We start from the raw sequence: 17,971 nt of genomic DNA on the forward strand, positions 1-17,971 counted from the left end.
AATCTTCACTTTCCATGTTATTTGTTCAGTTATCTCTTATTAAATGCCAAATACACATCAAAATACTAATTTTTTGAGTATTTTTTATATGTCTTTATATGTTTTATGTCTTCCTGTAAAATGTTTTCACATGTTTGATAAGTCGTATACAAAATTAAATCCAGTCAAAACTGATTTAGGCCGTCTAGCTAACTGCTTTAATACATTGATCAGCATTGTCATTGTGAGCATGTTAGGATGTTGATGTTAGCATTTAGCTCAGAGCACAGACTAGCAGAGCTGCTAGCATGGTTGTAGACCCTTTGAGCATTAGTCTGACGCAGTTTCAGCTCAGCGTAAAGGGATTTGGCACCTTCAACGGAGCCTGAACTGTGGCCATCCTTTCACTACACATCCACATATCATGCTTAGGACACATTTTCTGCACACGCACCCCAAGGGGCCACTTAAAAATTCAGTGCCCCTCTATGCATGCAGGGCTCCAGCAGGGGCCCGGTGAGGCGGCAGCATCACATCTGTAGCCCTGAACGCTGTACCTGGGAGAACAGAACAGAGGAAGTGGTGCGACCCCCAGCGCCCAGTAAACCACACACACACACACACACACACACACACACACCTCCCCTGCACAGTCCTTCACTTTATTTAACCAGGATGAGATACTCACAGCAATTACTGCTTTCCAGGGACTACGCACATACATGTGTCGCCTGCTCAGACACTCTCAAACACTTCTACCTGCCGTATCTCCCTTTCTCTCCTCCCATCTCATTACCCTCCTGTGCCCCCCCCCCCCCCCTCCTCTCCCCTTCTCCCCCCCCCCCCATCCCTTCATCTCCTTCTCTGTAACCTAACCCCCCACCCCCCCCAACACACACACACACACACACACCAACCCTCCTCACCCGCTCTCCCCTATTCTCTCCCTCTATCTGACACTCAGCGGGGCCGCTCTCCATCTCTCTGTGTGCCTCCAGGCAAACATATGCTGCTCTTCCCGTCAGATTCCGGTGTGTTTGAGAGAGAGGAGGGATTGTTTAATGTTTATTAATCACCTGTCTGTGGTGGAGAGAGGAGACGGTGATAGAGCCACACACACCGTCTCTCTCTCTCTCTCTCTCTCTCTCTCTCTCTCTCTCTCACTAGTACACATACACATGAGCTTACAGTCTCTCCTTCTCTCTCTCTCACACACACTCACGTCTAAACTTGGCCTGGTTTTTCTCAGTTACAGCTGTATATACGTGTGCTCATTTACTGTACCACAGTCAACACTGATGGAGGAAGACTTTTTTTTAATGTATTTCAGGAGCTAATTGTGTATCAAACGGTTGAGATGATCCTAAAAACCCACCTAAAGGCTCATTATTGAACTTAACAAAACATATTAAAGTATTAAAAGCATTTAAATTTGATATAATTACATCTTGAGGGGGACCCTAATTTGGAAAACTATGCGTTTACCTTGATCACTAATTGGTTCTTGATTCAGATGGGACACATTACCCCTATAAATCAAGTTATACTGAAAATGGGTAGTGCAATATCCTTTCAGATCATTTTAGGGCTGAAACTACCAATTATTTTCACTATCAATTAATTCTTCATTAATCGATTAGTTGTCTATAAAATGCCAACAGTCCACAATCATAAAAGACTCAAAAAAGCAGAATATATTCACATTTAAGAAAATGGAACCATCTTTAAAAAATGATTCAAAACGATTAATCGATTATCAAAATAGTTGCCAATTAGTTTTCTGCAAATTGACTAATCGATTAATCGTTGAAGCTCTAATTAATTGAAATAAAAAATGTATAAACTAATAAAAAAATATCAGAAAATGTAAATTCTTCAGTGTTTCAAACACTTTTTGATAACCACATTTATTTAAAGAGATTAATTAATCAATTAACTATTAATTAAGGTTTGATTTTTTAATTATCTGCTCTATTACAACCTTGAATTGGAGTCATTGACTAGTTTACCTACATGAAAACAGGAAATACAGCAGTATGTTATCTTCTGTTCTTTTAATTCTTTTAGTCAAATTATTCCTGGTATATTTTTTGCAGTTAAGCTTTAGTTTGTAGGAGGCAAAAGGCTAATTTAGGACTCCAGTGTCACCTGGCAGCTGTTTTGAATCTAATAAATAAATTATCTTCCTTTTTTTCATCCTAACTACCTAAATTGTGACATTTTTGTGACAAAGAGTTTGTATCTCAACTGTGTGTCACTTTTTATTGGAACAGAAAGAGCAACAGTTAAAAAAAAGTTTGGTAAAAATTGTGACATTTTCAAAATCGGTCACAATTTTAGTGTGAAAGTTCATCATTGACCTTGCGAGTGGAAGTTTGACAAAATTATCTTAACGCGGGATCCACTTACAAGCTTTTTCTGGAGCTTTCAACCACATTTCACAGTCATCATCACAGTGTTTGATCAGCTATCATGATGGTTGTTCATTGTCATCATGTGACCAAAATATAGAATTTCAGTTACATGATAATAAATGTTCATATATTTAAAATTTACAACACTTAAGTCACTAAATCACAACTGAGCCATCTCCATGACAACTAAGCAAACTCAATCCAGTGATGAAGACCATAAGATGTGGTTGATATCCCCGGAAAAAGCAAAAAAAGTGAACCTTGACTAAAGATTATTAAGTATAACATGCAAAAGTAAACATAATTATCTGAATCTTGTTGGTTTTCTTAATATCCAGAGGCCTTGAACGTCTCATACAAAACATTTCACTTTGCTACATATTTCAACTTTCAGCGGCTGCAGTTTGGGGGTGAGTGAGGGTTATATCCAAAATGTATTTAAATTCAGTAGATGTTGTGTGTTGGTTGGTGGACAGAAGGTGGAAAAAAAAATGAACACTATTAAAAAAAAATATATATATTTCCTGAAGCAAACCTGAACTTGTTTCTGACAAACCTGCTTAGCTACACACAGTGAATCACAATCAGAACACAATAAAACTCAATAAGTCTGCAGTAAATGCCAACTTAGTGCCGGTTATGTTTATTTATTTACTGACACAGTGCATGAGAGGTGTCGAGTCAACTCAGTGGTAATTTTTGAGGCCATATTTTGTGACTTTTAATTGATTATTTGTGTACATTGCTATTATTAACTTTGGGGTTCCTTTAAGGTCGAATGACAGCTCGTTAAAAAGTGCTCAAAAACCGATGTGATGCAAAACAGCATTTAAATTGACTTTACAGTAATGTCTCTTCCTATATAGCTTGGTCATTCAGGGACGTGGAACAACATTGTGCTGGAAAACTTTGCAACATGAATATGTGCATGCGTGTTTTATTACACGTGTACAAGCATGAGCAAGTGTACATTACCCACACACACACTCGCTGAATACAAGTGCAAAAGTACACAGCCAGAGGGCTGTTCTCTTTCTATGTGCAGATGAGTAGACTAGAGAGCAATGAGAAAGCACCACAGGGACAAAGAGCTTGTATCTCAACTGTGTGTCACTTTTTATTGGAACAGAAAGAGCAAGGAGGTCAACAGTACAAAAAGAAACGAGGGCGTGAGAGTCGGTAGCCGAGCAGTGAGCGGTCACTTGGCGCCGAGGGTGAGCTTCTCCAGGTCCTGGATGCCCTCCTTGTCAATCAACCGGACGGTGAAGGAGGTGAGGTTCAGGATGAAGCGCTTGTTCAGCTGGAGGACGGAGAAACACAATGAAATAGGGAAGAAACGGTCAGTGAAGGCGCAAATGAATCAAAATCAAATAAAAGCAGGTGTAGAAAAACAGTGGAGGAGAAGCAGACTGATGGGAAACGTAACAGCAGAGTGTTTTTAAGGCTGATAAGATAAATCCATGAGGTGAAATGAAGATACTGATGGCCGCCTTTTCAGAGTGAGCTGAATAAACAGTTAAATACGACGCATGTCATTGGTATTCATACTCAAATACAGGAGTTAAACTACTTCCTAACTCACCTCCTCGATGCACTTCTTCAGCAGATCCACCGCCTCTTCTCGGGTCAGATCTGGAACAAAAAGACAGAAGAAAATGAGCATGCTGAACTGGGAGAAAAAAAAAAAAAGCAGAGTTTCCTCTAAAATTGAGAGGAAAAACATCTGAATTGAGTGGATATTACTGTGTCTTAACAGGAAGAAAAGCATAACGTCATGATAAAAAAAAGATGAGTTAATTGTGAAAAGACAGAAGGTAGTTCGTGGAATTAACGTACGAACTGCTGTCTTGTTTCTACTGTTATTATTTGACATAAAGGTGAAAGAAATGAATCTAAATCTTACAGATTCATGAGTCTGTATGTTTTAAAATCTCACATGGCCTCGCTGTGAATCAACTAAACACACTTTATCACATCTTTTCTTTTTTTTTTTTTTGTTGTTGTTTTTCCAGTCAGTCTCACAGGAACTATAAACAACAGCGGAAAACACGCGCGAGGCGTTTTCTCTGCGCTGACCTGGTCTGTAGTAGCGGTCAAGAATGGAGAGAGTGAGGAAGGCTCCGTAGCCGTGGGCGGCGAAGGGGGCCTTGGCCAGAGAAGACAGGTAGTCCATGTAGTAGAGACCCGGGCCGTCTGTGTCATCGTAGCCCGCCAGCAACAGGTTCACATGATACGGAGTCTGGAGAGAGAGAGGAGAGAGAGGAGAGAGAGGAGGAGGAGGAGGAGGAGGAGGAGGGGGGGGGGGGGGGGGGGGGGGGATGAAGGATTAACATTCAGATCTATGACAAGCATTCTTACAAGGTGTTCGCCTGAGACCCAAACTAATTAAATTTCATGTTAAAATCCCCAATAAATTGAATAAGAATGTTTTTTCAGCACCTGGAAACAGACCTATGAACTACTTTTTAAACGCTAACATGAAACCACATTAAACCAATCAAAACTATGTTATTTAACAGCTGAAGACAAAGTTTTTCTACCTAAAAACCCATGAATGAACATTAGTGCTGCAACTAATTATTTTTTTCTTTATTGATTAATCTGATGCTTATTTTCTCGATTAATCGTTTCGTCTGTAAAATGTAAAAAAATAGAGAAACATTCCCGTAATAATTTCGTTTTGTCTGATCATGAGTCCAAATTCCAAACACTCAGTATATGTGTGACACATAAAAGTTTCAAATCCTCACATTTGAGAAGCTACAACCAATAAATATGTCATTTTTCCTTAAAAAAATGACTAAAATGATTATTCAGTTATCAAAACAGTTGATTATCTTTCTGTCAATTGACTAATGAACATATCAACAAACTATTGCTGTCATCCAAAGTCAAATTTAATAAGTATCTTTTGATTTTTCCGCCAGTGTTGGGTCTTTTGTTTAGCTTTTAGAAATACCTTTAAAAAAAAAATGCAAATTTCATTTAGTCTTTTAATACATAATGCTTTAAACATCAATCATCAGTCATGATATCAGCAGATTTAAGTATGAAAACACTGCAAAACGGTAAAAAAACATCACTGTATCTCTGCTAAAAATGTACTTTTAATTTAATAATCAAGTGTTGTCTTAACAAAAATAAACATCTGTCTTACTGAGACTTCTTAGATTAGGCTCATTTAGCTAAATTAAATTATTCAATCACAACAATGGTCAAGCAGTGAGGGTTGAATGAGTGAGATGAGTGGAGAAACTTAATGAATGCAGACGCTTCGATACAGGGGATGAGAGCTCACTGAAAGCTTTGACGAGTATGAAAACCCAGTGAATGATATTTTATGGCCTCCGCAGTTACCAGATCTCAACCCAACTCATGACATGTGGCGGATTTTAGAGCAACCGCCATCATCAAAACACCAAATGAGTCAGTATGTTTTGGAAGACTGGTGTTCACACACACTGGTGACACCTTACTAACGGCCCTTTGCGTGATTTTGATCTGTCTGAGATAAACGTGGTAAAATCTTTGATCATCAATCCAAACCGGTGGTCCTAGATTGCACCTTGACACGTTCACCAAGAGCCGGTTCGATGCTTTGGTTGAACGAAGACAGAAAGCAGACCCACGTCTTCAAACCAACCGATCACAACACGACATGGAAAGTGTGCCTGAATACCGTGGCCGGCGTAGACTCACAGGTCAGAGATCTAAACGCTTCGCTCATAGGGACTGATGACAATCTCACAAGTTTCATTGTTAAAACTAAGTCTTAAAGGCGGCCCTTCATACTGGAGTGGTGCATAAAGTTCACTACGGAGGAGAATGGGAGGGGGGGGGGGGGGGGACCTACCAGACTTTGGTAGGTGGAGATCTGAGATCGTCTGGTATCGCGAGACTATGGCCAGTGTAATATTCTGTAAAGGCTTGTTTTAAATAAAGTTTAGGAAAAAAAAAGAATACAAACAAAAGATGGAGGCAGGACAGAAAAAAAAAAAAAAGTTTGTGGGATTCTCGCCACCTGCTCGCAGCAAAGCAAGATGAAAACCTTTCTTGCTTTGCCACATTTTCAAAAACATAAAAGCAGAGCAGAGCTGCATGTTTGAGACTCTTTTCTACACTTTGGCAGCACTGAGTTTGACCCCGGTGTTGGATAACAAACACTTCTTCCATTTTTGAAGAGAGAAGTCCAAACCTCAGAGTGAAATCCCACATAAACAAGCTAAATTTGTAACGACGGCGTTGTGTGCCGTAGTTTACCGTCATGTGGAAGGATTTTTTTGGGGGGGTTTAAATAGTTATCGCCTTCCTCTAATTAGGAGGTGCCAACATCTCCATCAGCGGCATCAATACGGACGACAAGAAACGTGTCACTTTCTGTATCTTATCTTGGATACTCGTCCCTCTAAATAGTCAGCTTCCACCAACCGGTTCGCGAGATAGAGACGTCTTTACCACTTGAAAAGTACAACTTCTCGCTCTCAACTTATCCCAAATAGATTGCTCCTAATTATCGACTTTGATTTTTTTTTTTTTGCGACTTAGCGGAGACGTGGAGCGGCGCGCGACATTAATGCGACACGAACAGCGGTGAGAGGAAAGACCCAAGAGGCGAGAGAGAGAGAGAGAGAGAGAGAGAGAGAGAGAGAGAGAGAGAGAGAGAGAGAGAGAGAGAGAGAGAGAGAGAGAGAGAGAGAGAGAGAGAGAGAGAGAGAGAGAGAGAGAGAGAGAGAGAGAGAGAGAGAGAGAGAGAGAGAGAGCACGGGGAGGGGGTTAGCTAGAGAGTGATGGAGGGAGAGGAGAGGTGAAAGGGCGTCACAGGACAGAGGAGGTGTGTGTGTGTGTTTGAGGGTGAAGGGACGGGGGGGGGGAGTAGGGGAGAATCAGGGTGTCACCGGCAGTGTGACATCTGCTGGGAGTCAGCACCCCTGTTGCTCCCTCCATCGCGCCCTCCCCTCCCGCTTCATCCCTTCTTTCACTCCCTCCCTCCCCTCCCTCCCTCCTCCCTCCCCTCTCTCCGCCGTCTTCACCCTGTGCCCTGGAGTAGCGCCAGGGCTCATTAAAAACTTCTAAAGTCGTTTCTCTTGCCCCTTCCTTCCCCCCCCTCACCCCCCCCCTCCTCCCCTCCCCTCCTCCCATCTTTTTAAATTACATCTTTTACGCTTCCAGCCTCTTCTCCCTTCTCTTCCTCCAAAACACTAATTTTCTCTCTTCGTTGTTGCGAGCCACTGTTCCTCATTTTAAAATATCCCTTTAAAGCGAGACAATTTTTTTTTTTTGGGTGGGGGGGGGATTTCAAAACAACTTATGGCCTAAATTCTTGACAGAGGTAGAAGCAGTGCAGTGTTTTTGATTAGCGCAAAACAAGAAAAATATAATATTGCATTCTCTGCCGTGCAGCGAGGCAAATGTGATTCATAGAGCGAGTTGTGATGCACACACACCTGCCCTCTCATTTCAATTTATTTCTCAGCCGACCTGCTTATTTCTGTGACTTGTGTTAGCGCTGTGTTTGCCACGAGGGGAATGATGATCGTTATGCTCCCTGTGGAGTGGGCTTTAGTGTGTGTGCGTGTGTGTGTGTGTTAACGATGGTTGTGTACAACAGGCGTGAATCTCAGGATGAATATCTTTGTGTGTGTGCGTGTGTTTATGTGTGTGTGCTTTAACTCCTCCGTGAACCTGCGAACGCCCCAGTGGCGTCACCCCCACCCACCACACACCTGTCTCACTGGTTACAATGTAACAATAATACGGACTTGGCATCAAAATAACCTTCCCTTCCCATGTCACCTCGGAGGGAAACCAGGCACCTTGTTAACCCAGCCACCTGAACTCACACCCAGGTTCACATACAAACAATACGCATCATATGTTTTATCCCCCCAGTTGCGACTCTCGTTCCCAGCCAAAACAAGGCGACTGTTGTGCAACAGAACAAAAGCTTGATCGGTTCTTTACTGCCGTTGTTGTCGACCCTCCGCTTTGAGTTTTTCGGGAGTTACATGTTTTCTTGCTGAGAGTTAGAGGAAAAGATTGATACCGCTCTCATGTCTGTGCCAGCAGCCGGTTAGCTTAGCTTAGCACAAAGACTGGAAACAGGGGGAAACTGCTAGCCTGGTTCTGTTCAAAAGGTAAGAAACAGTCCAACAAAACCACATCATCTTGTTTTTACACTGTGGTTTTGTACAGATTGAACAAATGAGATTTAAAGTTGCTTGTAGGCGGATGTTGTTACTTTTGGACAGAGCCAGGCTAGCTGTGCTAAGCTAAGCATCTCCTGCTGTGTAGCTTTATATTTACAGACATAAGAGCGGCTTCAATCTTCTCATCTAAGTCATCTAATGACTGAGCATATTCCCCAAAATGTCAATCCTTTAAGATATTGCCGTCGCAGGCTTCTGAGCGAAAACAGCTTCAGTTGTGACGAAAATTAAGGTCACGCCGCTAAGAAACCAACCACACACTCATCTCCGAACTCTCCTCTTCCACGTTCCAGCACTCCCACCCTCCCTCCCTCCCTCCCTCCCTCCTTTCCTTCCTCTCTCTCTCTCTCCCTCCCTCCCCCTTCTTTTTGCACCCTGCCCCGGGGCATGTTCTCTTTATTGGCATTTCTCCTCAATCTGCTGTATTAATTGTTCATCTGTGCAGGAGCCGGGGAGCTGCGTGCAATATGGCGCCAGTAATCATTTGTGCCCATTGTGCGCCCGTGCTAAAAAATATTTCACAAACCCATATGGGGCCAGCTGTAGGTCGCCGCCGCACAGAGGCTAACTGTTGCTGCGGCCTTATAGAAAAACTAAAAATAAACAGCTCCAACTTCACAGACAGACAAAAATGTTACTTCTTCAACTTACTGCGGCGCAGACATCCACATATACACAAAAAAAAAAACTGATGACTGTAAGGCTTTTAGTTTTCTACATGAATCTCGACAAAAAAAAATCAAATGTGATATTTATAAACTCTCTGCCTCCCTGGAGTTTTGCTGTATCAATTTAACCTCATGTTTCAGCCTCCCACACTTACTAATCCTGCAAAAACTTTTCTGATTACTACACATTTGTACCTGTCAATTTAATATCTATCAATTTAATCTTCGATATAATTATATTAAAAGTAAATCAGGCAGGAAAATAAAGCCAACAAGAAAAAAACAGAAGCAGATGCTGAGGTTTCTATGCCCCTAAAACTTTGAACATTTGTTTTGCTTTGTGGTGAATTCTATGTGTATCATTACTGATGATGCATGCAGCAGAGTCGAGGCCTCAGGTGATTATGCTTACCGCTTTTTTTTTTTTCTCCCCCCTCTCTCTTCTTTGTCTCGTCTCTCTCTCTCTCTCTCTCTCCCTGCTCTCTAAAGCTTGAGTGAATGCGGTACTCCAGAGGTTAGCGCAGGGCCCAGTTGTTTTTCTGGACGGCGAGGCTCGTAAGCACACGGTCGTATGTGAACAGCGTCTCGCTTGCCGCTGCGCCGACGTGCTCTGCCGAGTTCAGCTAACTACACCTCCCGGAGGTCTGCAGCCGCTGGAGTATGACATCTTTCAGACTAAAGGACTCATCTGTAATTTATCCTGCAGGAATAAGGCCATCAGAATTAACAATATACCACTGATTAATTTATCAGCCAGTGGTTTTTAACCTAGGGGGTCTGGAAATGCCGGCGGGATCACGTGACGGTTTTTTTCAGGAGGGAGGGAGGGAGGGAGGGGGTGGGGGGGCGTTCAGAAGATGATTTAAGGACGGTAGAAAAAGATTTGAGATATAAAAGCAGATCATTATTTTTGATAAGTCCTGCCTTTTCTGTCTGGTCTAAACTTTCATCTGCAATGATTTAATCAGATTAATTAAAATAAATTCATCCAACATATGCGGCCAGTTCCCCAGACTACAAGAATTGAACATACTTTTGGACTACAGGCGTTTTTTTTTTCGATGAATCTATATTATGTTTTGTTTGTAATCTCTGATTCCAGCCTGTGGTGTCAAAGTTCATCAATGCTGAACATGTTGCAAGCCGGCAAAGTTTCAGGAAGTTACGGACAACAACAGAAGTAGAACACACGTATTTATCTATGATCGTTTTCTGGAGTATTTGTTTTTGTAATATTTAGAATTAGAGCTGAAACGATTCAATTAATCGATTAGTCGATTGACAGAAAATTAATCAGAATTATTTTGAGTCTTAATTGTTACAGTTTATTCAATAAAAAGTGGCAAATACTCTGGTTTGAGCCTCTCGTGTGAAGATTTGCTGCTTTATTGTGTTTTATATCATTTTAAATTGAGTCTTCGTGGGGTTTTTAGGCGTTTTGATGAACAAAGGAACGTGAAGGCGTCACTCTGGGCTCTCAGGACCTGAGAGAGGTGTTTTTCACTACTTTGTGATATTTGAAAGACCAAAAAAATGAATCGTTTAATAAAAAATAAAATAATGAACAGGTTGACTGTCACTTTTTGTTCTCATCAACATTTCATGAAATAATCAGGATTGCTTAAGTTGTGCAGAGCTTGATTTATTAGTTGATTAATCGACCGACAACAAATAAAACTGGCAACAACTTTGATGGCCCATTAATAGTTTAGGTCATTTTTTTAAAGCAAAAATGCCTAAAATGTACCGATTCAAGCTGATTTGCTGCTTTTCATCCTTGTCAGTTGAATATTTTGGGGGATTTGAACCGTTGGTTGCACAAAACAAGTAATCTGAAGATGTCATTTTGGGCCTTTGATGGGGATTTTGCACCATATGTGACATTTTATAGACCAAATGATTAACAGAGAAAGTATTAAGCAAATAAATTGATTACGAAAATAATCAAGTTGAAGCCCTGAAGTTGTAGTTGAGTAACTGTACTAAAGTGTGTCACTATTGATATTAGACGGTTCAAGGCTTTACCAGATGATCTCTCTCCCTGTTTCACAGTCAAATGGACAAAACACATTACATATTCTACATACTTAAGATGTTCTGGGGGGGAAAAAAACACAGTTAAAAAAAAAAACCTGTTTATACAACATAATTTGCACATGTCCATGTGCTCTGGAGGTTGATGAATATGAGGAGAGCATAGCTGGAGGAAGGTGTGGGATGCAGGAGGAGAAACTGCTATTGCTTCAGTTTCTGAGCACTCCTGAGAACGCAGCATTAGTAAATCCTGCACTCGTAAAAAACCAAATTCATAACCGTGAGGCACAAAAATAAAGATATACTTGAAGCTTATGGCAAGACATGAATATAAATGTTATCCTCCACAACGTGCACAACCTTGACTGAATAAAACAATCTTGATCCTATAGGTCCCTCTGTGTGCATGTATATTGTACTTGTGTATATGTTGACTCCTACTCGTTCACACACTCCGGTCTGTGTAGCCTTGTCTACTGGGCCCGGTTGTTCCCCCACGGGACCCCCCGCTGCTGCTCCTCCTCCTCCTCCTCCTGCTGCTGCTCTACCCCTATCCCCGGTTCGATGTGTCCCACATTCCCTTCTCTGCCACACTAATTGTTTTTTGTAATTATTTTCACCCTTCTGCTATTGTGACAGGCGGCGGCTGCACTACTCTTAACAAATTAGTGCAAGAGATACAGCTGGCTTGAACAGAGTGTGTTACAATCATGTAATAAGCCATCATGCACGCTAACGCTAACATAAACTGTGTAATACAAGTTAAAAACATAAAATATGTGGGGCTGCAATAATTAGCCGATCAACAGAAAATTAATCAACAACTGTTTTGATTATTAAAAAAGCCAAACAGCCGCAGGTTTCAGCTTCTCAAATGTGAACATGTGCTGCTTTTCTTCGTCTTATGTGATATTAAATTGAAAATCTTTGAGTGTTGGTGAGACAGAACGAGCTATTTAAAGACATCATATTCAACTTAAGAAAACTATAATGGTGTTTTTTTTAATTTAAAAGCATATGAAAACTGAAAAAGCAGCAGGTCTTAACATTTGAGAAGCTGGAACAAGAGAATATTTGCCATGAACAGATGATCCAAATAAATAATTTCCTGTTGATCATCCGATTGATTAATCAATTGTTGTTTCAGCTCAGTTCTTCAACACTGAGCAGTGTCCCATATTTTGGCAAATGAACAAAGTGTTTAAAAATGGTCCCTAAACCAAGGTATCGAAAAAATATTGTTTTGGCATTTGTTCTAAAACTCAAGGTACAAAATTTTCATAACCCAGTCAGTCAACATGAATGTCTAGAGGCGGCACAATGTTCTCATAACTAATAAAAATCCATGAACAAGTATTCGTTTCACAGACTGAGAGAGTTTGTGGTATATGAACGCAACTTAATCCAGTTCTTGCTTGTGTGCCTTTTCCCTGTAAAAAGTATATTTTGCTTCTGTAGGGCTCTCAGGTTTCTGCAAGGCCTCAAGGACACACATCATAATTTCAAAAAAGCACTGCCACGTTGCAAGCATACATAAACGAGCCGACTGACAAACACTCAGGAAGATAAAACACCTGGTTAAGTTGCCCGGTTGTGCACATGTCCAGGCTCATGTTAATAATGTGGGGGAAAAAAAATCCTGCACATTTACTACATTTTTTGGGTTTTGAAGGTAAAAACCATCGCGTTTTGATAATATACCCGGAGGAGCCATGCAGTCAGGGTGGAGGACAGTGATACAGGCTCAGGTGGTGTCATGAAGTCTCAAAGGGAGAAACCTCCGTCACCATTCACAACAAGCTGACAAATGTACCTCACTCTGTCAAAATGCATCTAGCAGTTGAGCTTTGATGTCTCAAGCTGATAACGACACAAACACATGTATAATTGCAGGTGAGACTTAATTCCCACCTGAACCTTAGCAACAAAAGGCTACATAACAGGCGGGAGTTTGTGGGCATGCGTGAACAATCAGTTAGATGGGGCGTTCAGAGCAGGATGAAGCTCTGGCTTTTGACTTGCGGGGAGCTTTTCTTACATATGGTCACCTAAAGTTTTGGAGCTTTGACCGTTTTTAACAAACATCCGACATCATATCAGTATAAAAACCACAGAAAGCATAATATGTCTCCTTTAACCCATAAAATTAATGTTGTAATTCCATTGGATATCTGCTGTGAAGACCTTAAGTGGAGATAACTTTACGGTTGGTCCACAAAAAGACATCATCGCGTTGTGTTATAATGTGGAGCCTTCAGGTTCAGTCAAGAACTCGACCAAATATTTTGGTTATGATTATAGTCACACCTTCTATCAGACTGTTCATTAAGACAGACCACATTTTCCCTGAGCATGAGAGAAGACTTCTAAAAAATAAAAGTTACTAACGTTGCTTTATGGGAAGTTGATGGCTCTTTAACACACTGAGGGTTAAAAAACATAGCACCCTCATAAGGTAGGTGCCAACAGGAATGATCATTTCAAACCACAACTTCAAACAAATTAAAAAAAAGACACATTTCTGATGGGTGTGTCAAGTAATGCATGATAACATCAATACATATAATTGTAAACAAGGCTTCCTACGCTTTGTTATGTGGTATTTTTATGCTCCATCTATGCATGTTTCTGAAGGAACAGTTGTGAAGCTTATTATTCTTGTTTTAGGCTGTTTCCCCTCCCATTATAAGTTCTAATGTTGGATTCATATTTTGGGGTGTATGAAAATATTTACCCTACTCCGAAGGTAGTCTGCAAGGTTCTTTCGTGTGAAATTTGCTGCTGCTGCTGGACTGAGTTCGTAACCTAAAAAAAACAAGAGACAATAAATGGCATCAAACACAAAGTTTTGGGTGTGTGTGCTTCTTTAGCAGGTTTCATTTTCCTCACTATGACATCAATGACTAGAGCTGAGTAGCTGGCATTTCTGGTAAGACCCATATGTCAATATTTCCTGGAAAAAACATTGTTTTAATTATTTAAGAAAATTAAATGTTTTGGTCGATTTTGTAAATGTAATATACTGAAAATAAATATCAGTACTGAAACTGAAACATCACATCAGCACTAGTATTAACATGTTTCAAATAAAACTCCTGTCAGTGACAACTGAAGTTAAAGGATACGTTCACAATATTTTAAGTCTGTCTTAAAACAGTCAGGTGTCCATATGAACAGTGAAAGAGGTTTTACTCGCTGTAATCATTCCTCCTGTTTATACTGGCTATTAAAAGATCCCCTTCAACTGTGCTTTCAATGAAGTGATGAGGGCCAAAATCCACAGTGTGTCCACACAGTCATTTTGTGCAAAAATGCATTTAAAAGTTTATCTGAAGCTTATATGAGGCTTCAGCAATCTGAGTTAGTCATATCAAGTGGATATCTGCCACATTTACAGTCTTTTTAGCATCAAATTCCCTCTTTGTGTTTCCCTGTTGAGCGGTGGAAGTATAGTATCAAAAAGAGAAACTTTGGCACTAAAAAGACTGTAACTTTTAAAGATATCTACTTGATTTGACTCATTTGGACGCTGAAGCCTCATATTATTATATTATACATTTTTGCACAGCAGGAGGACTGTGGATTTTGGCCCCCTTCACTTACATTGTAAGTACATTATGAAAGAATCTTCTGATGGTCAGTATGAACAGGAGGAATGATTACAGCAAGAAAAACCTATTTCAATGTTCATTTGGGCTCCTGGCTGTTGTTTTAAGACAGACTTGTGAAATTGTGAACCTGTCCTTTAGACTGGGGACCTCTGTGGAAAAAGAAGGAGAGTTGTACCACAAAATCATCATCTTATGATCTTACCATTCCTCATTTTGTAGAGCTGTACATTCTTCTGGATGTACTCTGCAAACTGAACTGTGTCTCCTGCTTCTCCAACACACAGCAGCAGGATCTTCTCGCTTAGTTTGAACATCTTGTCATAGTCTGAAAGAGACAGAGATTTTGTTTCTTAGATTCAAGTTGGCAAATGATTCAAGTGGCCAGTGGTGGAAAGTAACTAAGAACTTGAATATTTCCATTTTATGTTACTTTATACTTCTACTCCACTACATTTCAGAGGGAAATATTGTACTTTCTACTCCACCACATTTATTTAACAGTTTTAGCTACTTTTCAGAATAAGCTTTTAAAATACAACACATTGTTAAAGATTAAACCAGTGGTTTCCAAACTTTTTGGCTTTTGACGTCTTACAAAAAGCAGTGTGTAGTCGGGGTCACATTTCAGATGTCTATGAGTTGTTAACAGCTCCACCAAATATTTATTTTTCACTCTAAACTTCTCACACAGTTTCTTTTCAATAAATGTTCAAATGATCCAATATTTCAAATTGAAGATTCAAGAAAAAGTATAAAAACCGGAAACAGATTTGTGTATCAGAATTTTGCTTTTTCTTCTTTCCTCTTACATTAATAATCTCACGACCCCTCAGATTTATCTGGTGACCCTTTGGAGGGGCCTGACCCCTAGGTTGGGAACCACTGGACTAAACTAGCTAACTGTATATAAAGTGGTTGAAACTAGCTCCACCTCCAGCAGCTACAACAGTAACATGCTGCTCTAACACTGATGATTCACTATTAATAATCTAATGATGTCATATATAATAATATATCAGTCAGAGGGCCCAAATGAGTACTTTTATAAAGTAAAAGTACACTCCAACTACATTTTGCTGCTAATACTTTTACTTAAGCAGCATTTTTCATGCAGGACTTAAACTTGTAATGGCGTATTTTGACATTTAAGTATTGGTACTTTTACTTAAGTAAAGGATCTGAGTAATTCATCCAACACTGCAAGTGGCCATTAACTAACTAAGAATGAGTAGTGACTTTCACTTTCATTTAAACCTGCTTGTTTTAACGTTGCAAGTTTTAGTTTGACTTTAAGCGATGTAGAATAAATGTCGAATAAACTCAGAGCTTTCAACGCACTGTTATCGACAAAGGGCAAAATAAACATCCAAACTTTGGGGGGAAAAAATGAAATAAAAAGTGCTACTTCACTTAGCTGCGTTTAGCTTTGCTAGCTCAACTCAGATTGTGTGGTTGAATTGTGAGCAAAGTAGCAAGATGATGTTATTATACTTAAATATACAGTTAAGACAATACTCTTTATAGAACGCTTGCCCAAAACTCACGCTAGGTTTTAAAACATTAATGTGAAGATGAAACCGGCATGTTAGCAGGTTTAGCTACATGGCTAACGCTAAGCTAACGCGTTGTCATACCGTGCTTCATCTGAATGATGCTGCTGGCTGCAACATTATCGGCGGCGACGAGGACGTAATCCGGCCCCTGGATCCCGATCAAATACTCCATTCTGTATAAGCAGGTATGACCTGAGATAATAAGAAAATAACCCTAAATCCACAGAAGTCTTGTTTAGCCTCGTCCGCTCAGATTACACAGCAAAAGTTTGACACAGCCGGCGCAGACCTTGGACGTCACCGGAAAACACGTTTTCAACGCGACTCGGGCGGGCGATTTGAGCGGACAGTTGCTGTCGTTTCACCTGTGTTGTGATACTACTGTTCAGATAGTAAAGTAAATACAAGCAGAATCGGTTATTTTCCCGGTTGAAAAGTCGGTATGAACGAAGGGACGCCTCAGAGCACAATGACGGAGTCTAATAACCTTAACGGCTCGCAGCGAAGACGGTCACCGAGGTACAGTTCTTCTTCAACTGACAACAAAATGGCGTTGACTGCCGTTGCCGTTAAACGTTCCATCACCGTGAGGAAAATAGCGCCTAGAAAAACGGTCGCGCCGTCGGAGCACAACAAGGAGAACACACCGAGGCGGTCGGAGCGCAACCAGCAGGAAAAGCTAAAGGTTTCCACCCCGGGTCCTGCCCCGGACCGTGGGCTCTCCTCAACGGGTAAGAGGAAGAGGAAGGCCGCGATGCCCTCCCCGATCCTCCCCTCAACCCCTCCGCCGCTGCCGCAGGCTCTCCCCCAGCAGCCGGCTGCAGATACAGAGGACGCGGCGTGGGCGCAGAAAGTGCGTCGGTCCTACAGCAGGCTCAGCGACAAGTCCTTCAACAGCCCCGACTCAAGAGAGACCCTGTTCGGCTTCGAGAAGCTGCAGACCCCCGAGGTGGGCCGGAGAGTCCAGTTATCCAAGACAGCTCCGGAGGTGTCTGCCTCGCTGTCAGGTCTGAACTCATTCATGTCTTTGCTTGAGGGGGCGGATGACTGCGGCGGCTCAGCTGTCCCCGAGGTGGACACTAACATCCCCGGAGTGGCTGTGGTGAAGGAGAAGAGGAGGAGGAAGAAGGTGCAGCAGATAAACACCACAGAGCTGGAAGAACTGGCTGCCAAGATGAACGCAGAGTTTGAGGAGGCTGAGGAGTTTGAGCTGACCGTGGAGTAAATATTGAGACAGACTGAAAGACTCTCTTGTGGCTTAGGGATGTGTCAGTATCAAAAATGTCATGCTCAATTATCACAGTTAAAATATCACGGTGAACGGTATTATCATGATACTCATCAAGAGTTTACTATTAGTGATAAAATATTATCATCAACATTGCACCCATTCATAATTTTACAATAGATACATTTTTCCAGATGAAACTGATCCATTACTTTCTGGCAAGTGTTATCATTATTTACAGATATTTGTAAACGCACACAGATGATAACAGATAACAG

General features: G+C 41.0%; 2 protein-coding genes across 2 annotated transcripts; one reads left to right on the forward strand and one right to left on the reverse strand.

Annotated features, from left to right (window-relative positions):
- Positions 1-3,485: 3,485 nt before the first annotated feature.
- On the reverse strand, positions 3,486-16,805 carry psmb2 (proteasome 20S subunit beta 2). The gene is made up of 6 exons (XM_067612505.1): positions 16,547-16,805; positions 15,115-15,237; positions 14,036-14,106; positions 4,470-4,632; positions 3,976-4,025; positions 3,486-3,693 (listed from the first exon to the last, which is right to left on the reverse strand). The coding sequence occupies exons 1-6, from the start codon at positions 16,635-16,637 to the stop codon at positions 3,592-3,594; spliced, it is 600 nt and encodes a 199-aa protein (XP_067468606.1). The 5' UTR covers positions 16,638-16,805; the 3' UTR covers positions 3,486-3,591.
- Positions 16,806-16,907: 102 nt separating this feature from the next.
- cdca5 (cell division cycle associated 5) lies at positions 16,908-17,971 on the forward strand. The gene has a single exon (XM_067612504.1). The coding sequence runs from the start codon at positions 16,908-16,910 to the stop codon at positions 17,688-17,690; it is 783 nt and encodes a 260-aa protein (XP_067468605.1). The 3' UTR covers positions 17,691-17,971.

This window comes from Thunnus thynnus, chromosome 15, assembly GCF_963924715.1.
Source record: "Thunnus thynnus chromosome 15, fThuThy2.1, whole genome shotgun sequence".
Classification (NCBI taxonomy): domain Eukaryota; kingdom Metazoa; phylum Chordata; class Actinopteri; order Scombriformes; family Scombridae; genus Thunnus; species Thunnus thynnus.